This window comes from Heptranchias perlo, chromosome 5 (genome assembly GCF_035084215.1).
Source record: "Heptranchias perlo isolate sHepPer1 chromosome 5, sHepPer1.hap1, whole genome shotgun sequence".
Lineage (NCBI taxonomy): Eukaryota > Metazoa > Chordata > Chondrichthyes > Hexanchiformes > Hexanchidae > Heptranchias > Heptranchias perlo.
The window spans coordinates 120778416-120802886 of NC_090329.1; the positions used below are offsets into that span (position 1 = coordinate 120778416).

Below are 24471 nucleotides of genomic sequence, written 5' to 3' on the forward strand. Positions count from 1 at the left end.
AATCCAAAAGGTGCCACTTGGAAATATGGCACCACGAATTCTTGGAGAGATACCAACTGACAAGTTGCCTTCTCCAATCTGAGAAAGTGCTAGGTTCAAGCCCCATTGAAGTATTTGGCCATATAAAACAGGCTGACTCTGCAGTGCAATAGAGGGAGTACAGCATTGTCAGAGATGCTGTCCTGTGGAAGTTAAGCCAAGGCAACATATGCCTGTTCCAGTGGTTCAAATGGATGTTAACAATCCAACACTATTTAAAGAAGAGGAGCAAGGACTCTCCTGGTGGTTTCACCAACTTACCTTCCTCAACTAGCATCATAATAACAAATTAACTGGTGATTTTTCTCCCTGCTGTTTGTAGAATTTTGCTATGTGCAGAATGGCTATTGCATCTACCTACATAGCAACAGTCAATGCACTTCAAAGTAATTAATTGTGAAGCACTTTCAGATATTAGCGACTCGTGTTAGAACACAAATCAAATGTAAGTCTTTAACTGTAGGAGAAACAAACCAGCAATGGCCTGATGCTCCTCTCCAGTGGTTGACTAGCCTGCCATAGTGGATGTGGGGAAGAGGGCAGAGAGATCTGTATGGTGGTGACACCAATTACTAAGAGTATGGATTCCGCAGCTGCATTTTATTATAAACAAGTGGAAAATGAACCAATCTCACTGCAAAAAAATATGCCACATAGTTGCATAGATTCAAGTCCACCTCTCCTTAGAACAGAGGTTAAGAGGAGATTTGATAGAGGTGTTCAAGATCATGAACAGTTTTGACAGTTTTTTTTTTATTCGTTCATGGGATGTGGGTGTCGTGGCAAGGCCAGCATTTATTGCCCATCCCTAATTGCGCTTCAGAAGGTGGTGGTGAGCCGCCTTCTTGAACAGCTGCAGTCCATGTGGTGAAGGTTCTCCCACAGTGCTGTTAGGAAGGGAGTTCCAGGAATTTGACCCAGCGACAATGAAGGAACAGCGATATAGTTCCAAGTCGGGATGGTGTCTGATTTGGAGGGGAAAGGTGGTGTTGTTCCCATGTGCTTGCTGCCCTTGTCAGAGTAAATAAGGAGAAACTGTTTCCAGTGGAAGAAGGGTCAGTAACCAGAGGGGACAGATTTAATGTATCCAAGGACAGAGGAGGCAAAAAAGCCAGAGGTGATTTGAGGAAACATTTTTTTATATAAACGCAGTGAACGATCTGGAATGCACTGCCTGAAAGGGAGGTGGAAGCAGATTCAATCGTAACTTTCAAAAGAGAATTAGATAAATACTTGGAGAAATATTTTATAGGGCTATGGGGAAAGAACAGGGGAAGGGGACTAATTGGATAGCTCTTTCAACGAGCAGGCACAGCCTCCTTCTGTGCTATACCAACCATGATACTCTAATGGGTGCAATTACCACGATGCAAATTACATACAAATGTGACATGCAGTGATGTTCTAAAATGATCACTAGAGAAAATGTACTGGACAAACTAATGGGACTAAAAGCCGACAAATCCCCTGGACCTGATGGCTTACATCCTAGGGTTCTAAAAGAGGATAGTGGATGCATTGGTTGTGATCTTCCAAAATTCTCTAGATTCTGGAATGGTCCCAGTGGACTAGAAGGTAGCAAATGTTACCCCGCTATTCAAGAAGGGAGGGAGAGAGAAAACAGGGAACTACAGACCAGTTAGCCTGATATTCGTCATCAGGAAAATGCTGGAATCCATTAAGGAAGTGGTAACAGGGCACTTAGAAAATCATAATATAATTAGGCAGAGTCAACATGGTTTTAGGAAAGGGAAATAGTGTTTGACAAATTTATTATAGAATTTTTTGAGGATGTAACTAGCAGGGTAGATAAAGGGGAACCAGTGGATGTCGTACACTTGGATTTTCAAAAGGCATTCGATAAGGTGCCACATAAAAGGTTGTTACACAAGGTAAGGGCTCATGGGGTTGGCGGTAATACATTAGCATGGATAGAGGATTGGTTAAAGGACAGAAAACAGAGAGTAGGGATAAACGGGTCAGTCTCAGGTTGGCAGGCTGTAACTAGTGGGGCGCCGCAAGGATCGGTGCTTGGACCTCTAAATTAATGACTTAGATGAAGGGACCGAGTGTAATGTATCCAAGTTTGCTGACAATACAAAGCTAGGTGGGAAAGTAAGCAGTGAGGAGGACACAGAGTCTGCAAAGGGATACAGACAGATTAAGTGAGTGGGCAAGGTGGTAGATGGAGTATAATGTGGGGAAATGTGAGGTAGGAAGAATAGAAAAAGTGTATTTTTTAAATGGTGAGAAACTATTAAATGTTGGTGTTCAGAGAGATTTGGATGTCCTCGTACAAGAAACACAAAAAGTTAGTATGCAGGTACAGCAGGCAATTAGGAAAGCAAATGGCATGTTGGAGTACAAGAGTAGGGAAGTCTTATTACAGTTATACAGGGCTTTAATGATACCTCACCTGGAGTACTGCGTACAGTTTTGGTCTCTTTATCTAAGGAAGGATATACTTGCCTTAGAGACGGTGCAACGAAGGTTCACTAGATTAATTCCTGGGATGAGAGGGTTGTCCTATGAAGAGAGGTTGAGTAGAATGGGCCTATACTCTCTGGAGTTTAGAAGAATGAGGGGTGATCTCATTGAAACATAAGATTATGAGGGGGCTTGACAGGGTGGATGCTGAGAGATTGTTTCCCCCGGCTAGAGAGTCTAGAACTAGGGGGCACAGTCGCAGGATAAGGGGTCGGCCATTCAAGGCTGAGATGAGGAGGAATTTCTTCACACAGAGGGTTGTGAATCTTTGGAATTCTCTACCCCAGAGAGCTGTGGATGCTGAGTCACTGAATATATTCAAGGCTGAGATGGATAGATTTTTGGACTCTAGGGGAATCAAAGGATACGGGGATCGGGCGGGATAGTGGAGTTGAGGTCGAAGATCAGCCATGATCTGATTGAATGGCGGAGCAGGCTTGAGGGGCCATATGGCCTACTCCTGCTTCTATTTCTTATGTTCTTATGATCAGAAAAAATAAAGCTAGCATGAAAATTCAGACATGTATTATCTTAATGTACACAGTATATTGTTTAATAAGAGGCAGTGTATAAGTCAAACCAATACAAAAAGTTTTTCTGATTTGAGCACTTGTAGATGTGTGACGTAAGCAATGGTGAGCAATATTTTGGTGCTTGTCACCTGCTGTAAGTCACAGCTGTCACCTTTGAAGCAATGCAACCTGGAGTCCAATTTTTACAGTTTCAAATTTTAAACCTGCAGCTACTGTTCTTAACTTCCAAAAGATTGAAACGATTCATACTCAGGAAATTTCCTATCAAAATGTAATTATTTTCTTTCAAAAGGTTGTAGCAAACAGAAACTTAAAAACATTTCACAAGGATTATCCAATCCAAGGATTCTGAAAGGACTGAAACATTTTATATGAGAAGCAGAAATACATCAGAATATCTCATTGTTTATAAACTAAATAGATAACTTTTGGGTTACTATATAATTATAGAAGCCAATATTATAATCAGACACTGCTGTTCTTTTCCTGAATTTACCACACAAGCTTTCCTGGCTCTGGAGAGAACAGATTCTGTTTCTTTGTCCCAGTCTCAATTCATTTTACTCAGGGATTAGTTTTTAAAATGTTGGAAACTGGGCGGTGCAGTGGATTAGATTCTATTCTTTCACCTCTTGGGTCAAATCCAGCCCATCCTAATGGGATGAACATGTCTGCTGGCTGCAAGAGCTCTATGTGAGATGAGTTTGGGCAGCCTCGATCCAATTCTGGGCATTGGTCTGCAGCACAAAGCATTCCCTAATTCAGCACTAACTGCCAATATCACAGAGACAGGCCTAAGGAGCACTGATGTGAAAAATGCACTCTGGTACAGCAGGGGATGCTCTTCTGGATAGGACTGAAGCACGCTGTCGAGGCGGAATAAAGCTAGCTTTATCTGTCTTTGCTACAACTGACCTGGGAGTGCTCGACGCTGATGGTGAATACCTGAAAGCCAAAGTGTTTCATCCCCAGCGCGAACATGAGAGTAGGACCACTCAAGGATGAAGGAGGGAGTCTAACCGTAGAGCAGGCATGGCGGAAATATTAAATAAATATGTTGCTTCGATTTTTATAAAATTATGTTGGAAGTGAGATCATGGGTGTACTAGAGGAGGATATGGAACAATTGGTAGAGTCATAGAATCATAGAAAGGTTACAGCATGGAAGAAGGCCATTTGGCCCATCGAGTCCATGCTGGCTCTATCCTAGAGCAATCCAGCTAGTCCCACACCCCGCCCTTTCCCCGTAGCTCTGCAAATTTTTTCCTTTCAAGTACTTATCCAGTTCCCTTTTGAAGGCCATGATTGAATCTGCCTCCACCACCCCCTTGGGCAGTGCATTCCAGATCCTAACCACTCGCTGTGTAAAAAAGTTTTTCCTCATTCACCTTTGGTTCTTTTGCCAATCACCTTAAATCTATGTCCTCTGGTCCTTGACCGCTCTGCCAATGAGAACAGTTTCTCTCTATCTACTCTGTCTAGACCCTTCATGATTTTGAATACCTCTATCAAATCTCCTCACAACCTTCTCTGTTCCAAGGAGAACCACCTCAGCTTCTCCAGTCTATCCACGTAACTAAGTCCCTCACCCCAGGAATCATTCTAGTAAATCTCTTCTGCACCCTCTCTAAGGCCTTCACATCTTTCCTGAAGTGCGGCGCCCAGAACTGGACACAATACTCATTTGTAGGAAAAGAATTGATTCTGAAAAAATAGCAGAACTCAGGGTGGATAAGTCCCTAGGCCTGATTTCTCAACTTTTTCCTGAGGTAATGTGTACACTATATATTAATATCCTGCAACTAGTCAGCAAGTACAGCGTGATAGCCGAACATAGATGCAACGGAGGAGAAAACTAATGAATGGGAGTGGATTCGAAGCAGGTCTTTATGTTTAGTAATGTAATCTAATTTGTTACAGCAGCTGCATCTCTTGCATATTTACATTAAGAATGACTATTTTTGAGTAACATCTACCATTATTAAGGTTTTGGAGGCAAGGGAGATTCTGAATAAAATCACTGAATTTAAAATGGTTACCAAAATGTTCTGCTTAATACATTAAGTGCTGTTGCAGAGATATTTGTTAAAGAAAGAATCATGCAAGTTTTATATATTTCTTGATATTTGCTATTGAAAACATACCCAAAACAGATAAAAGTTAAAAAGCTTCTCCACATATTATTTGCTGATTTATTTATTTATGCATGCATGGTATGGAAGGAATGAATTTACCTGTTATAGTTGGTAAGGAAAATACTATTATTTCCCAGGAAGTTGAACTCTTACAAACTCCTTTCCAAATTCTTTCACTAGAGATGTGCAACTCTACCCCATTTCCACATCCCAACACCTCTTCTTGCAAATGCATAACATTGAACTCACCATGAAAAAAGCACTGGGAGATTTACTGGTCTAAATATAAAAGCCTTTTGGCTCGTTCATGTCCTTCACACATCAAATTGTACAAAATATTTTGAAAAATACACTTATTTCCTGTTGTTTATTCTGACCATAACCCCCAGGAGCCAGGGATTTACAAGGAAATGTCAATCTACAGCAATTTCCCTCAATTACGAGTTTCTAATTGATCTCAAGACTTTCCATTTGGATTATTTCTTCACAGGCAGTATCTGATTAAACATAGCTCTATTTTAACAGGTAAACATCACAACCATGCTCCAGACCCCACCAATGGGCACTGACACAGGAGATCATCTAGTAATGCTACATTACACACAAAACCAGCACAAAAGCCAAGAGAGTGTGACAATGGGCCAGAAATTGCTGGCGAATTAATGGCACTCACCATTATTAGTTTGTTAAAAAAATCTAGCAATTTGTGGTGAAGAATAAGCCATGAATTTCGATTCTTCACAAATTGCTGGACAATTTGCGCTGTTCTACCGTAAGCCTCGACAAAACCGAAAAAATTGCAATCTCACCATGAGCCTCCCCACTGAAATTAATTGTGTGTCATAAAATTGCTGGATTTACAGAGTTAATGCGAATTAATCTTACTGCAGCCATTAAGGTCTGGTAATTCATATCGTAAAGACCCTGTTAATGATGTGATTTATGGTTCTGACATGACACTCAACCTTGGAGGCCCAGAAAGGGAACAATGAAGCTGTGGAGTCTCACTCCAGCAGGTAGTGAATTGTTCCTAGAGATTATTAAAAAACTTTTTATCTGCCTTGGCAGTACTGCCATTTACACTGCTGTTAGTGTCAGAAGACAATAATTTTCAGGATGCAAAGCTGTTTTGACACTCAAGTGCAAATTAGATACATTTTTTTTCCCCAGAAAATAACATTGTGGTACAGTATGAGTAATTTTAGAAATGACTTGGTAAGTATAGCATGCGTTGGAGTAAAAAGGCAATTTTGAAACTGATTCCCAAAGCTCTCCACCATTGGTGTTTTCCTTGTGCTAATTTTGGGTCTGTTGTAAACTAAATTGACAGATTGATGGCAATGATTAGTCAACAACTCCAATGCCATTGTATCATGCAACTACCAGGATGGTAGTAGGCAAATTAGGTGGACTAGGTGGTCTTTTATCATCTAGCAATTCCTATGAAACCAGTTCCACCATTCCTGATCATGTTGGACGGGGCCGCTAGTTCTATACTTCATGGGTCAAGAATGTTTGTACATTTCGCATACCTATCTTGCCATTCACTCGTTAACTTCTCAAGGACCAATACAGCAATTCCCAAACACAACTGGGTTACAATGTCCACTTCTTCTGCTTGTTCTTTTTAATTTTCTCACTTTTCCTTTCTGTCTCTTTTTTCTCTCTCTCTAATTCTCTTTCTGTATCTAATTTAACTCTAATTCATCCTGTTTCCTTCTGTCGTTCACTCCGTTTCTTTCATCGATTAAGGAGATAGACGTTCATGAGGTCCCAGATGCAACATTGACATCGCTATGCCATTATCGCTTCGACATTCGAGCAAATTAAGGTGCAAATATAGTACGATCTGAACGGCAAGGTAAAAAATTCAATTAACATCGCTTACCATTGCAGCAATTTCTGAGCCATTGTTGCTGTTTGGAAAATGATGTCTCTACTCAATCATCATCTTCCAAATGTTTCTTTGTGTATCTCAAAAAATGTTCATTTGTTCTACTGAAGTCCAGTACAGAATGTCTGTGACAGGCAAGTTTATGTATTTGACAGTTTGCTACTCTAGTGAATGTTATTTTGAGCTTGGAATGTTACTTCAATTATATCATAAGCCAGTAAAAGGCATGAAATTAGAAAGGCAAAAATTGGATTAGCAACTTTTGATTAAAATTGCAGTTAAAAATATCTTGCCTAGCAACTGGCAAGTTGCATGTGATATTAGGTAGTTTATCATCATTGAAATTCAGTATTAAGTATCAACTTGCCGGAAAGAAAAGCATTTCTTGCCAAATTGTTCAAAATTGTTTAAATCAGTTTTTTTGCATATGCCCAGAATTTCCTTATGCTGTGCATTTACCCATAATGTGATACTAGTGCTCTTAATACTCTTCGTATTGGTCCCTTGAGTGATATTTGCAGACGGACGGTGTTGTGCTCACACAGCCACTCCTTTCCTAATTTGGCTATTCAATTATGTCATTTGGGCAAAGTGGTTGCCATAAGCAGTGACTCACTGCGCTTGAATAACTCAAACAGGCGGGTGCTAGTTTCAATCAAAAAACAGAAGCCTGAGCCATTGGCTGGTTTGAACTAATACAATGAATTCACTGGAGGATGGTCACTGGATGACTCCTGCATCAAGACTCCAGCAAAACCTCTTTAGCATCATGCTACAGGAAACTACTTTTCATTTCTGCATAAAAGGAACCAAAAAAATTCCTTGCAAAAAAGGTTTGAATAAAAGTCACAAAATGGACTTCAACCATTAAAAAAAACAGTTGTATACTGGATGCATTGTATCAACACCTTCCTAGCAAGCAGTTTGGCATAACACTCTCCCTTCTTGGCATGATGCCACAGCAACAGCAGTTCATTTTGAAATCAAAGGCACATTGTAAAATACACTAAATTATGTACTGCCCCACCAAATGTAATTGAAATACGTGCCAGTCAGTCAAACAGATCTTTTAATAATGAGTATTTGGACATTAAAAAGCTTGACCATCAGCTACGGACTTTGGAAAAAATTATAAATTAGCAGTTATCTAAGTACTGTATATATAGTATAGATAGGTAGCAAAATTCAGTGGAGAAGCTTTATTTGAGCCCCTAAGCAAACTATTGTTACTGAAGCGGATAATGTACCACCCATCTCTAGTAGGAAATACTGAACACAGATAAAGGAATACACGAGCCGCAATTATAAACAGACCCAACTTGTCCTGCCCACTGAAAACAGAGTGTGCACTTTAAGCACAGAATATAGAAGACACCAAGATAAATGCTCTATATGCTTGTTTGATATGAAACAAGAATGTAACTATAGGAGCCTTTGCTATCAGCCAGAAAATGTGGGCTACCCACTAGTGGGTTATTGGTTTAGGTGATCTCATATTTTCCCTTTCAGCTGTATATTAAGAAATATGTTTAATTTATCAAATCAAAGAGCCACTTTTTTACAGCACTTACAACCCTTGCTGGTAGTGACTTTTCCAGTCAAGCCTAGACCTCTAACAATTTGAGAATTATTGGGTCATTAAAAAAGAGTAACACACTCTATGGTTTTCAACAAATACAAATTTGAGAAAATTAAGAAATTAAGCTGGTCCCCGCTGGCAGATTAGGGGCGATTTTAACACCACCTGCCCCACAAACATTGGGCAGGCAGGTGGGCAGTTAAAATCATCAGAGACTTACTTGCCGACGTCCCACAATCTTCCCGCTGTCTTCTATTTTAACCATGCTTTTCTGAGCAGGTGGCAAGGAGGCCAGCATGAACCTTCTTTAAATATGCAGATCGGGACCTGATGACATCGGGCCCCAACTGCAGGTGAAAAGATCGGGAAGAGTATTCGGGACAAGAAGAGGCCGAAACAGCTAAGTTTTTTAAACTTCCCTAGTGGGGCTAGGAGGAGCAGGCCCTGCCCCGAGCTTCCCCCGTTCCCTAACGCTTCTCTCCTCAAACCCCTCAACACTAGACTCGCCTGAAACCCCCTCCGCACCTCCTTCGATCCTGGCCGGCGGCCTCCTGCCACCCAACATTTTGCTCCCGCTGCCAGCTAGCAGATTTTTATTTCCTCTAATTATTGACTCACTGACCAGTGGAAATAGTTTTTCTATTTACACACAACACAGAAAATACTAGTCATAAAGTGCCATTCAGGACAGAGCAATTTGCTTGATTAGCGACAATCACCAGGTTCAATATCCATCCCACCATTGACATTTAGAGGATGCACTATAGCCCCTCAACAAAGGTTACTTCGACAACACCTCCCTCCACTGCAACCCCTATTTCCACAACATCACCAAGTTGCACACCATCCAGCTTCTTTCAGCATCACTGGGTCAATATCATGAAATTCTCTACCTAACACCACTGTGGGAACACCATGAGCACAATTATTGCAGCCATTCAAGGAAAAGGCCCACCACCAATTTCTCAGGGCAACTGGGATAGGCAATAAATGTGGCCTTGTCAGTGCCACCCATATCCCCAGAATAAAGAAAACACAAAAACTAACAACTTGTTCAGCATGATGTGGAGATGCCGGTGATGGACTGGGGTGGACAAATGTAAGGAATCTTACAACACCAGGTTATAGTCCAACAGTTTTATTTGAAAATCACAAGCTTTCGGAGATTATCTCCTTCGTCAGGTGAGTGAGTGAATGAGAGGTTCTCAAATCGCATATCTTATATTAGGCTGGGACACGATCACACCAATCAAAAGGTGTCGTTGGTGTTCAGACAGGTTAGCCACGGAAAACAGTACGTCCCAGTATACTGAATACACAATGGTTATATTAGGCTGGGACACAATGATCGTGTCCCAGCCTAATATAAGATATGCAATTTGAGAACCTCTCATTCACTCACTCACCTGACGAAGGAGATAATCTCCGAAAGCTTGTGATTTTCAAATAAAACTGTTGGACGATAACCTGGTGTTGTAAGATTCCTTAAACTTGTTCAGCAGGCACTGCTGGTAGAGATGTTTAGCAGTTCTTTCAGTAGGTTGACTTCACATCAATTTAACTCCATGCTACTGAGAACACCTTTTAAAGCAGAGGCCACAACTCAATGATTGACATCAATTTACTTTGAAAATGGTAACAACTACATAGGAAACACTCAACAAAAAGCAGAACCTGTCAAGTAAGATTTATGCTTTGACTCAAAATGAAAATGTCAAGCTACAAGACAAATTTAGTGCAACTCTTCCCTAAACCCTGTTTGTGCACAGAACAGAGAACAGTAATAACACGTGCATAGGACAATTATGGTCAGCTCCTTCAAAACATCCTTTTTTTAAACCATTAAGAGATTTTTGCATCAAAAATTGAGGGTTTATACTGCTTTAAATTTTAATCTGAGTAATAGGTTTAATAAATACTGGCATTATGTCAAACAGGGATCACAGCACAGCCTTAAGATCCTGCTGATGTCAGCTCATTCAGAGGCCATATTCCAAATCTATTGTGCCGCAAGCAAGAATCACATCATTATAAATCTAAATCAAACTCACATGGAGCGTTGTGGGTTCAGGCAGAAAATCAACATCTTCTCCAAAGATGAAATCTGGAGGCAGGTCTGGGTAATGACAGTTGAAAATAATGTCCCCTTGAAAAAAAAACAAAAGCCACAGTTTATTTTATTGTTCATGATAGAAGCATAAAGATAATTCTTGCTAAATCACAGCACATGGATAATTTGCAATTAACTCTAGCTAATGTTTCCAGTTTGAATAAAGCAAAACATGATTTGTTACATTGGCTAAATTGGTAACAATTATTTATTTCTTTCCTTTTCAGTTTTTTCCTCTCCCCTCTTCAAGGTGTTGACTCCTTGCTGGGGCACAGTTCCACAACATCAACTGTCCTTGGGCAACTTGCAAATGTCACCTTTAATCCATGTGTGTGCCTTGATAGTATTGCAGGCTATTCAACCTTGGGGCCATCAAAGCCAAATTTAATCCTGTCCTCACACGTAAAGTCTAGCAGGGATAACTGGACAGTGATCAGGAGTGGAAACCATAGCCAATTTTCTGCTCCCTACCCCGGAGGCACAGAGACCAACTGTAGCGCCCCTGCTGCCGTCTTAGCTGAGATTAGTTAACTCATCGCAAACTGGGGATTGATCTGATTTGTATGGTTCAGCTACTGACCAGATAAATTTGCCACACTAAAAAGTGGTGTGTGATGGGAACACACTGACTGCAAGACCTACAGAAATTGCAGATGTTATGAAAGACTTTTAATATAGTAGTAGATACTAGCAGATTTCCTGTGGTGTTGTTCATGTTAAGTCAAATGATACAATATTTTATAAGGACAGGGTGTGTATATCATGTATTGCGCAATGTATTACTTTGTTGTTAAGGTGAATCTGTCCCACTTTAAAGCCACAAAGGCTAATTGCTGTTAAGTGAGGATAGTTTGCAGATTGGAAGATTCTCGTCAGTTTCACGTTGCAGGTGCGAACCCAGGATTTCTTACTCATTTCTTTAAAAATGTGTGGTTGGTATGGCCAGCAAAAGGCGACAGATATTCTGACACCTGTGTCAGTTAAGTTTTTTCTGTTGCTAGGGGAGTTTTTCTGTACCTTGCAAATCAGTGATTTCTATCTCTATTTTTAAATCCTTTTTGAAGTGCAACATAGAAATTTGCTCATGCATATATAGTTGATACACCATGCACTAATATATATTTATATATTCACTCATATCTATATATTATTTAAAATTTTGTATAGGGCTTTGCTACTTGTCCACAAACTTTACTTCCTATTGTCACTGTTTTCGGTCATGCTTGTGTGTCAACATTTCCCATTGTAAATTGCTATGTCAACATTTCCCATTCCAGTTTGCTATATTAAACACCTGACCATGGGTAATTTAAAAATCTTATCGACAGTGCACACTTTCTGCAAGTGTCACATATCACTTAGAAATTCAGGTATTCTTTAGTGTTGAGCATTTTTCTGACAATCAACAGCTTCATGGTTACATTTACAGGAGGCAGCTTTTTATTTGCAGATTTTCTTTTAAACGGAATTCAAATTAGTCCAGGCCTCTGGATTACTAGTGAGTAACATAACCACTACGCTACTGTGCCTGGTGCAGCCCTCTGCCCTTGCCTTTCCCTCTCTGCTGCCCCTCACTGCTCCTATTCTGCCTTTCTCTTCCTGCTGCCTCTCACCGCTTCTGTTCAAATCACACGATGGTCCCTCATTCTGCATGGTGACCCACACCCGAAAAAAAAATTGTCGAGATCTCGACCGTGACAGGCAAATATTTACTGTGTATTTGCTAAGATAGAACATGAGAACATAAGAACGTAAAAAAATAGGAGCAGGAGTAGGCCATATGGCCCCTCGAGCCTGCTCCGCCATTCAATAAGATCATGGCTGATCTTCGACCTCAACTACACTTTCCTGCCCAATCCCCATACCCCTTGATTCCCATAGAGTCCAAAAATCTATTGATCTCAATCTTGAATATACTCAACGACTGAGCATCCACAGCCCTCAGGGGTAGAGAATTCCAAAGAATCACAACCCTCTGAATGAAGACATTTTTCCTCATCTCGATCCTAAATGGCCAACCCCTTATCTTGAGACTATGACCCCTAGTTCTAGACTCTGCAGCCAGGGGAAACAGCCTCTCAGCATCGACCCTGTCAAGCCCTCTAAGAATGTTATACGTTTCAATGAGATCACCTGTCATTCTTATAAACTCTAGAGAATATAGTCCCATTCTACTCAATCTTTCCTCAGAGAACAACCATCTCATCCCAGGAATCAATCTAGTGAACCTTCGTTGCACCCCCTCAAAGGCAAGTATATCCTTCCTTAGGTAAGGAGACCAAAACTGTACGCAGTACTCCAGGTGTGGATTCACCAGAGCCCCATATAATTGCAGCAAGACCTCCTAACTCTCCTACTCCAACCCCCTTGCAATAAAGGCCAACATACCATTTGCCTTCCTAATTGCTTGCTGTACCTGCATGTTAACTTTCTGTGATTTGTGTACAAGGACACCCAAATCCCTCTGAATACCAACCTTTCTTAGTCTCTCACCTTTTAATAAATATTCTGCTTTTCTATTCTTCCTACCAAAGTGAATAACCTCACAATTCCCTACATTATACTCCATCTGCCACCTTCTCGCCCACTTAACCTGTGTACATCCCTTTGCATCCTCCTCACAGCTTACTTTCCCATCTAGCTTTGTATCGTCAGCAAATCTGGATACATTACACTCGGTCACCTCATCCAAGTCATTGATAAATATCGTAAACAGCTGAGGCCCAAGCACTGATCCTTGTGGCACCCCACTAGTTACAGCCTGCCAACCGAAAAATGAAGCTTATTTCTACTCTTTATTCTGAATGTTAACCAATCCTCAATCCGTGCTAATATACTACCCCCAATCCTGTGAGCCCTAATCTTGTATAATAACCTCTTGTGTGGCATCTTATCAAATGCCTTTTAAAAATCCAAAGATACTACATCCACTGGTTCCCACTTATCTACCCTGCTAGTTACACCCTCAAAAAAACTCTAGGAGAAATCATGTTTAACAAATCTATTTCATAAAACAGTGTTGACTCTGCCTAATCATATTATGATTTTCTAAGTGCCCTGTTACTGCATCCTGAGATAGTTAGCTTTTTGGCAACCAAAGGTATTAAGGGATATGGGCCAAAGGCAGGTATATGGAGCTAGATCACAGATCAGCCATGATCTTATCAAATGGCGGAGCAGGCACGAGGGGCTGAATGGCCTACTTCTGTTCCTATGTTCCTTAATAATAAATTCTAGCCTTTTCCCTACTACCGATGTTAGGCTAACTGCCCTATTGTTCTGTTTTCTCTCTCCCTCCTTTCTTGAATAGTGGGGTTACTTTTGCTACCTTCCAATCCATGGGGACCGTTTTAAAATCTATGTTATTCTAGAAGGTCCAAACCAATGCATCCACTATCTCTGCAGCCACCTCTTAAAACCCTAGGATGTAGGCCAGTTCTAGCTTTCTACATCTTATTAAAAATCTTACAGCTGTGCATAATTTCTGTCTGCACCACTTGACTTCCTTTTGGCTTGCTTTTGTCACAATTTGTCAACTATTTCCCCTTCCTTCTTTCCCCTCCTCTCCTTCCTTCCACCCTTTCTCCCCCAACATCCGCTCCTGTCCATCCATTCCCCCACTCCTGCTCACCGTCCTCCGCTCCCCTTACATTTCCATTCCTTTCCTCCTTCTCCCTCTACTCACTTTCCTTTCTTCCCCTTCTCTCCCTCTTCCCTCTCCCATCTCCCATCTCCACCCCTCCCTCTTCCTTCCCCTTCCCATCCAAACTCCCACAACTGCCACCCAAGTGCTGTCACAGCCCAGGTCCACCCTACCACCACTGACAACCCAGCATCGTCTTCCCAGTGTTCCTAAACCCCAGGACCTCTGTACCACATTCCAAGACTCGCCACAGCATTGTCATAACCTAACGCGCTTCTCCGCTGATAGACCTTTCCTAGCGCTCGCAAACACCACTACTGCCCCTCACAGTATTCCTGAAACCCATTTCACCCCTCCCAGTTCTGCAAAATCCCTACCCCTGCCAATGCTCTCAACCCCAATCCAAACTCCAGGACCATCATCCCAACAATACCAACCCACATAGCCTCCACAAACTCACAATACTGCAATATGTAGTCCCTACAGCCTATTTCCTCCCTACCTACAACCAGGAACATTTCCCCCACCATTTTTGTTTGTATCCTTCCCTTTAAAAGGAGAGAAAATTAACTATAATTAAAACTAACTTGAGGCCATGATTTAGATCCCTTTCTATAGTATAGTGCTACTTTTTGTAGCAGATTATCAGCCAAATTAAGAGAATATATTTTAACATACGAATAATCCTCAATTGCCCATACTGCAACATAAAAAAAATGTGCTAAAGAAAATACAAGAACAAAATGTAATCTTGCATGCCAAAAGCAACTCGTCCTACAGTACATGCTGTGCATTCATGTACTCCAGAGCAAATTGCAGTACATGCCACACTGCAGAAGCTTTCCAATGGGTTCACATCTCTGACATTAAAAAAGTTACCGTGAAATTTTTACCACTTCCCAGTCAACTGGCAGGATTTGAGTAGCCAATGGAACAATCCACACAAAATCACCTTCGTATACCGACAATTTTATCATTTAAAACCAATTCTTCACTGAGTGGCTTACAATTAAATTATGTGTGTAACAAAAATGTATTTGCAATAAATCAAATTCTCAGATGCCAGATAGGACCAAATGCATCTTGACATTTCAAACACCCTTGGAATTAAAGGAATGGAAAAGGTGAATTATTGAATTTTGTAAGAAATTGTCACATGACTTTCCATTAGAATCTAAGAAGTGACCATATTGCAAACAAAGGGAAATGGACCTTTGAGCTCCTAGAGGTAAATCCCACATAAATACTCCTTGTGTATTACCAATGTCCATCCTAATGGGTGTGAACTATAATAGACTAAATTATGTGTCAGAAAAAAAAATCAGGCTACAACTTTACAAAATGGAAGTTTTCTAAACCCAGCACCATTAGCAAAGAGACCTTTGTCATTCAGAGCTGTGGTTGGAATAGTTTTAGGAACATACTATATACAACAACAATTTGCATTTATACAGCACCTTTAATGTAGAAAAGTGTCACAAGGTGCTTCACAGAGGTGTAATCAAAAATATGGACACCGAGCCAAAGAAGGAGGTATTAGGAAGGGTGACCAAAAGCTTGGTCAAAGAGGTGGGTTTTGAGGCGGGTCTTAAAAAGGTGGAGAATTGGAAGAGTTTAGGAAAGGAATGCCAGACCCTAGAGCCAAGATGGCTGAAGGCATATAAAGAGGGGGGTATGGACAGGAGGCCAGAGTCAGAGGACTGGAAGAGGTTACAGAGATAGCGAGGCAATGAAGGGATTTAAACAGGGGAAGGATGAAAATTTTAAATTGGAGGAGTAGGGGACCGAGAGCCAAGATAGTTTGGAGGTGACTACGGCATGGATGAGGATTTCAGCAGCAGAGGAGCTTAGTTAGGGATGAAACATGCTATGTTAGAGGTGGAAGTAGCCAGTCTTTGTGATGGAGAGAATATGGGGCTGTAATCTCAACTCAGGGTCGAATAGGACACTGAGGTTGCGAATAGCCTGGTTCAGCCCGAGACAGTGGCTGAGAGGAGGACAGAATCTGTGGCAGGGTTACTGCATTTGTGGCGATGTCTGTAGTCTTTTCAAAATTGTGGCTCATCCAAGATTGAATGTCGGAAAAGCAGAGTCAGTGGAGAGAGTCAGTGTTATCAGCATGCATGTGGAAGCTGACCCTATATCTGTGGATAATAGTGCCAAGGGGCAGTGGCAGCACGTAGATATGGAGTGAACCAATGATAGATCCTTGGGGGACTCCAGAGGCAAGGGTGCGGGGGCAGGAAGAGAAGCCATTGCTGGAGATGCTGTAACTATGATCGGATAGATGAGTGTGGAACTGTGACAGCAGTCCCACTGAGCTGGACAACGGAAAAGTTTGGAGGAGGATGGTGTCAAAGAGGATACAGAGGGATAATGCAACACAGTCACCATTACAGAAGATGTCATTCGTGACTTTGGTTAGAGTAATTTTAGTGCTGTGGTAGGGATGGAAACTTTATTGGAGATTCAAACATGGAGTTGTGGGAAAGATGGGCACACATATATAATTGTATTATTTTACGTAGTGCGCTCTTTACATTCTGCTACAATTTTTATGACTGTTCTGCTCACGAGATATTAACCATTACATACAATTTCAACAGAACTAATTTCTGCCAAACTTTTTAAACAAAAGAAAAAACACATTAGAAACTGTAACATACATCTAAGTGTTAGACCAGATGGAATGCAGACTACTGCATAATCAAAATGTCACTTGGTAGGCTATCCCCATTAAATACTGTATACAATGGGGAGATATTACCATGTATTTTTTAAATTAACATACAAAAGACCAATAAATTACGTGCTTCGTCTGCTTCAAGATTGAAGAGCAACATACCTGGAACGTTTCAATGTTCCACAGACATTTGGGAAGAACATTGTAACATCACTAATTATAAATAGTTATTTAACAACATTTTGTACTCCCCAAAGTGACAATGTAGTGACATTGTTTTTTTTAAAAAATCAGTCACTTAATGTCTGTATTGCAACAGTTTCTGCAATTTACTCTGTTTAGACCTGATCTGAAACAATAACCACAGAATGAAAAGACGGCACATGACTCATTCACAGCTGCAAATTACAAGTGCTTTAAACTCAGGAATGAAAAGCACCAAATCAGTACGACTAATGTCACCAAAGTTTTAAACACTTGCTTTGAAAATAAATTACTTCAATTTTGAAAATATTGAATAGTACATATGTACTTTAAGTTACTATGCAAAAGACACCTTATACCAAAACGCGTTCATAACTCTGAAATCTATCACCACTTCATACACAATATCCTAATGCATAATTGCCCAGTAGCATTTTCTTAAGGGCCACAATCCCCATCTGTTTCTTGGCTCCTGTAACATCCCAGAGCCGGAGGACTGTAGATGTGGATCCAGAGATACAAGTCTGCATATAGTGACACCACTATTCCAGGCCAGAATGGAGATGATTGGATAATTCCACCATTGGTCACACCCCGTCACTGTTGTAAATGACTGGGATTGACTTTATGCACATAATTTGTATGTAACTATCCTACACTCATTGCATTTTGTTGGAGAAATAATCAATTTGTATTATGTAACTATCCTCTGCTGGAGAGATCAGCCTGTTTTTATCAGGAGAAGTTGCTGCAGTTTCGGTCATGAGTTTTGTTTGCTATAGTTCGTAGAGACTTTTTTTAAATAGACTCTGTAGACGGTTTACAGTAGTGCGCTGTTTAAACACTCTGCTGAGTAAATAGACTTTGTTTGCTGTGAGTCCTGCCATAAGTCCCACTCCGCCTCCAACTCACTGGCTGACATAGTAGTGCCAATAGACAATCTGGAGATACAATGAGCAGTACATATGGTAAAGGGCATAGGCGATGATCACATGTGCCCTCTATACAACATTACAAGTACCACTACCCTGCTAATCAGCTGTTTATTGATACACTAATGTGAAATTAGTCAAATTTATAGAGGTCATTGGATCACTGAGTCAGTCAATTAAATGAATGCAAATAACAACTAGCATATACTATAACAGCTGCTCTTTTCTTGAAAGAAGAATAATCAACAAGCTTCTATGTTTAATATCCACTTACTCAGCTTCTATTCCTGTACAATTTTTCTTTTTATCGAATACATTCCACAACTGCATCAATGTAGCAATCAACCCGATTCAAATTTTACTTCAATTATTTACTCTCTTCATCATCACACTGGAGGTAAAAATCCTCTTAACAAAATAAAACTTGTTTTTCTCCATAGTTTACAACCTGTTTATTCTTGTAAATAGCATATTTGAAAACAGTGTGTTCCCATGATTTCATTGCTGGATCACTTGATCACCAAGAAAAAGAAACTTTCTTCTGTTTTTTGTTATAAGAATAAATTCACTCATTGTGTTACATGAAAATTGTGACAATACAATCCGTGGCTGGACAACCATGCTCAATCTTTAAACTTTTTTTTGTACTATATCAAATTTTTTTAAGCCCTATTTTAAATTGAAAACATCATTCTCTTTGGATCCTCCCTGCTCGCTAACACCAGTCCTCAGTTGAGATGATGGATAGTTGACCTACTCTTTGCCAACGGTGCTTTGTTATCAGTTATGCAGAGTTGCAGGATAGGGCCCAAAATCGTTTGCTCTCAGACTGTTCCCCACGGTCTGTGGGAAACTCGTATAATAAAGAAATATCTGGTGAACTCCGAAGAGTGTGCTAAGAAGTTCCTTGATTCGATTTAGCATTTCACAGTACTGCTGAGAACAAGAACTCACTGTGAAGAATCATAAAATGCCAACATGCATCCACTTTTTACCACTCTATTGTGCAAGTGAGTGAGAGGTGTGTCACAACCATCTCGGTCAGTCAATAACAAAGTAGAATTGATGTTTGTGGTAAAAATTGTAGCTCAGACCATCACGTTCTTTGTGTCAAAGAAAGATGGGTGGCAGTGACAGACTTCAATGGCTAACAATGTTTTTTGCTCCCTTTTATATAATGCCCCCAAATTTAGAAACCAAGAGGCACTTTGAATACAAAACCGTACAGACAGGATGGCCCCCAGGTTTTATTTCTGATCTGTACAAGTTATCTAATCCGATCTCCATCAGGACAGTAGATGAAGTATTAAACTTGGCTTCAGCATCACTGAGCTAGGGGGAAGGAAAAGCAGCCAGGGCTCCAGTTCCTCAATACTGGGTAGGATCAGAGATCGCAGTCAGCCGATGCCATTCTTGTACATCCCTGAGCAGCACTGTCAGATTGTCTGCCACATGGTTGGAGATTAAGGAGAGAGAAAAAAAAAAGAGAGGAAAGGAAAAGAAAAAGAGTCTTTCATTAAATACAAACGCTACAGTGCCCTTCTTATAGCACAGCATTCTATGCAACATCTTTATTTTATGGACACCAGGCAAAAAAGTAGAAACAGAATTGCTCTTGTTAAAATAGAAATAATTAATGGCAGCTGATTAAGCTCAAATGAGCTTATTTATAAATCTAACTTCAGCTTTCCTATCTGCATGTTCATTATTCACCTGCCAACCCAACTTCAGCTCTACTCAAAACTTACAATAAAACCATATTAATATATTTTCTTGAGCCAATCACTTTTAGTGTAAAATCTATTGGTAGACCCATTAGAATATCACAGTTCACATTCAGAGGGGAAACATGCATGATTATACATGCTCCAAAAAGAAAATTTACGACTTAGATAAATTTTAATTTATCATGACCTCCCAAATCAGGATAGGTTGGAGCCTTACAGTAAAAGTAGTATTAGAATTTAAAGGTAGGCGAAACTTCTTTACACAGAGATGTGAGTCTGTGGAATTCACTTTTAGGGTTAGTGGTTGTTGCAGAAACGTTAACATTCAAGATTAGATCAGATTAGATTGGTGAATGAAGGAAAAGGGGTTGAAGACAAATGGGAGCAGAGTGGGTAAAATGTGATTTGAACTATTTGCATTCAAGAAGGGTAAATGCCGACACGGACTGATTGGGTTGAATGGTCTGTTTTGTGAAGTAACTTCTATGTATTTCCGTGAATACTACAATTTAGCCATCTGATCTGATTTTGATACATCGATCTAGTTGCCATAACAGGAAATCAGAACGATTCAATATAAAATTCTTTTCCCCCTATTTATCTGACAAGAGAACCACATCAATACGGTAGCAAATCCGAGCCAACTAATTAAACATCTGCCCTTTACAACAAAAATAAATTTTCTGTGCAGTATAAATACAACCTACAAGTGTTTTATTTTTTAAAAAGGAACTGTAGACCACAATTAATGTTTGAATTCCTCCTGAACAATTTATGCTTAAACATAAATTTTACTTACAGTAGTTTTAAAAAAATGGACCCCTCCCTCTTCCTAAGTTGCCATATTTGACATTTTTGAATTAGGGTTCTAAGCAGCTCAGCTAACTACAGTGAAGTATAATTGGATGATGGGATAGCTGACCTTTTCCTTAATAATCAGGAGTGAAAGAGCACTCTGACAGGGTTCTAACCTCATGCATCACAGAGTTAAAACACCTAGTTTCAGAAAGATATCAGTAAGCCCTCTTCCCGTATGTGCACGGACATTGTAAATAAAGTGCAACGCCTCAGAGGTCCACAAGAACCCTAGCTCAAAGAAATTATTCTGGATAAAAGCACATATGCCAAGCACCTTGTTTGTAAAATAGTTACAAAACTGTTGTAGCAAAGTTCAAAACATCCTGAACAAGTAAGAACTGCCGTAAGGTTTTGTGGTCTTCATTTCTCAATTTTTGGTATTTATGAAAGCATCAGAATAATTTACTTAATTCCCTACAAATAATCTGTCAAAACTGTTTCTTAGTACCTTCAGTGATCCAATATTCCAATTTAAATACAGTTAAAAACTCAAGGCACAGGTAAACTTTCATTTCTAATATTAGAAGTCTTCAGGCAGCACAGCATATTGTTGTATCAACATGTTGCACCAGGGATTGGTAGGACTGGTTTGGATTCACATTGTCTCGCCAGTGGAAGCTCTCAATACTGGCTAAGCTATCAAGCAGAGTTGGAGTTCAATATCCTAATATTATGACTGCTACATCTACCTCCACCCCAATCCCACTGCTGCCAAAACCCTTATGCACACTTTCATAAACATTTGACTCAACTTCTTCAATGTACTCCTTGATAGCTCTCACAACAGCTTTCACAAACTTTAACTTGTCCAAACTCCGCTACCCACATTCTGTCCCACTTGCCCCGTCCTTGCCAACTTTCATTGACTCAATATCCCCTAATGCACCTAATTCAAATCCATCTTTCTCATCTACAAATTCCTTCATGTTAACATGACACCCTACTTTTACATCCTCTTCCAGCCTTATATCCCATCTTATGTCCTTCAATTCTCAGACTCTTGCCTCCTGTTTCCTTTACTTCATCAGTGGCAGTGGCTTCAGCCATCTCGAGGCAACTCTCTGGAACTCCATCCCTAAACCCTCTGCTTTGCCACCTCTCTTCCCACCTTCAAAAGTCTCTTAAAACCCATGTGTTCGACCACACTTTTGATCACCTCCCTTAACTCTTCCACTGCTGATCAACATCTATTTTTCCTACGTGAGGCATCTTGGGAAGTTTTTCTATATCAAAGCAAATTGCTCCCAGAAAAGAGAATGAAGGACAAGGCCTTTTAGGCTTCTCTCTCAGATTTCCTAGAGGTTAATTATAGAACATTATTAGCACAAGAACAGTTTTTCTGCATTCCTACCTCCCAGACAAGGAAGGATGCATAGCATAGACAGCAATAAAAAAATGAATTTTTAAAAAGTTAAACAAAAACAAAAAAAAGCTAATAGCAGCAAAATATCTAGAGGGTAATTACAGCCCATCAACTACACTTTGAACTTAGAAAGGAAAAAAAGTCACCTACTGGCTCCTTCCAATAAGGCAACAGGGACCACGAATTTCTCCATGACTGCATCCACCATCACCGGAGACTGCAGCAGCAGAGCTCACCTGTGTCTCGTGTTTTGTCACAAGTCAAACAACATAGGTTTCAGGGCAGTGACTTTCACCGAAATCCACAAGTAATCATGTGGAAACAGTGATAATAGTCATCGGTGACCAAGTGATCAGTCAGTAAGCATTATTAGTGGCATTTGGCTCTGATCATTTTGACCCCATGTTATCTAACCAAATACTAGCTGCAATTTTGAGGACTTAGTTCTTAAAAAGAAACGTCAATCTGTGGCAAGTTACATAGCACAACTACACATCATAAACCAGCCGCTTTGATGTAATCCTACCAGAACATATTGATGGAAGGAAAAGCAATTCCCCTTCCCCCTGGTGGTACAAGAAAACATGATGTTGCAAGATATATTTTTCAACAATCAGTATCACATGGTTCAGAACACTTGGTAAAAGAATGTGTTTGCAAATATACTTTTGATAGTTAGTATTTAAACAAAATAGCAATAGTAATTGTTGGACAATTTATGAATAGTACGAATTACACAAACTTTTTACAATATGTTCTCCAAAGCTTTATGCCTGTATTATTTTCTTTTGATCCTGCCACAATTAGATAATTTCATTAAATGACCTCTGAATATAAAATAACTCACATTTTAGCGTCTCCCCAGCATATGGAATGTGCAGCTTAAACCGGTCACAACAGGGTCCAGGTGTTAGTGATGTGCACCTGAAAGGAGGAACCAAAGACCAGTTTTCAACAACACAAAATTGGAAAACAATGGCTGGCAACAATCATACCATAACAGCCATCTGGAAAATTGCTGGAATTGCAATAGCAAAACAGGAATTTCTCTAGACAAAGCCCAAGTCTTTTATTCAGTTAGTATGGGAGGCCAAAATGGAAAACTGTAATTTTTCAATGCCATTCAAAATCGTACAGGGGTGGAATAATGTTTCTTTGAATTTGTTTTTCATTTCTTTCACATGCAAATAAAAAGTTACAATAATGTGGTGCTTCATAACATCTCTCAGAAACATCTCAACACTTCACATACAACGAATGATTTTGAAAAAGAATGACTTTTCTTATATAGGTAAACACAACAGCCATTTTGCACACAGCAAGATGCCACAAACAGCAATGAAATTAATAACCACTTAATGTGCTTTTGTAGTGTTGGTTGAGGGAGGAATATTGGCCAGGATACCGTGAGAACTCCCTGCTCTTATCCGAATCATTGACCAGAACAGATGGTTTAACATATCATCTTAGGGACGGCACCTTCAACAATGCAATACTCCCTCAGAATGTCAAATTGACACATCAGTGCTCAAGCCAAGTTCTAGAGTGGTGCTTGGACCTGCAACCTTGACTCAGAAATGACAGTGCTACCAACTAAGCCAAGCTGACGAGTGAAATGTGGTATTTGCTTACTCACCTCCAACCGTTCAGATTCATTTGTTTATTTTTAAATTCTACATTAAATAAGAGTTGTAACTAGCATCATATTGCAGCTGGCAGCAGTATCAAGTCCAGTTCCATGAACAAGAGAGGGAAGAGTACCACAGTGAACTGGGGAAGGAGGAGGCGGCTTGCAACTGGGATGAAAGGAGGAATTAGTAAACGAATCATATTTAGCAAGGCAGTATCAATGCACATCTTTAAGAGCTTGCAATTTGTCAAGATATGAGGGAAAATCACTACAATTTTGTCACAATATTTCATAATTTTCCAGAGTACTAGACATAATTAGATTTTTTTTTAAAAAAGGATTGGACACAGAGGATAAAATACCTATAGACGGAATAGGGGGAATAGTACTTTTATAATATCACGATAGCAGAAATGTTAGGACGTTTGTAGTTACCATTACATGAAAGCAGGGTTTTATCTATTTATATGTGAGGATCACACTGAAACGTGTTGACGTAGGAAACCTCTTTTTTGAGCTCTTATGCCATACCTATTCCATGTTAACTTTCCTAGGTGAGACTATACTAGGGCTGACTGCCACAGAACGAAATTTAATGGTGGTACATATCGCCACTTGCAAAGTTCTACAGACTTTGACTGTGTATAGGGCTAT

At 40.0% G+C, this 24471-nt stretch overlaps 1 protein-coding gene across 2 annotated transcripts in view; it reads right to left on the reverse strand.

Annotated features, from left to right (window-relative positions):
- Positions 1–24471, reverse strand: part of babam2 (BRISC and BRCA1 A complex member 2) — a 204712-nt gene that overhangs the window by 174362 nt on the left and 5879 nt on the right. For both annotated transcript variants that reach the window (XM_067985138.1, XM_067985139.1), the window contains 2 exons: positions 23035–23111; positions 10719–10813 (listed from right to left, as the gene is read on the reverse strand). In XM_067985138.1, the coding sequence (XP_067841239.1) occupies positions 10719–10813; positions 23035–23111 (172 nt within the window). The remainder of the gene's footprint in view (positions 1–10718; positions 10814–23034; positions 23112–24471) is intronic.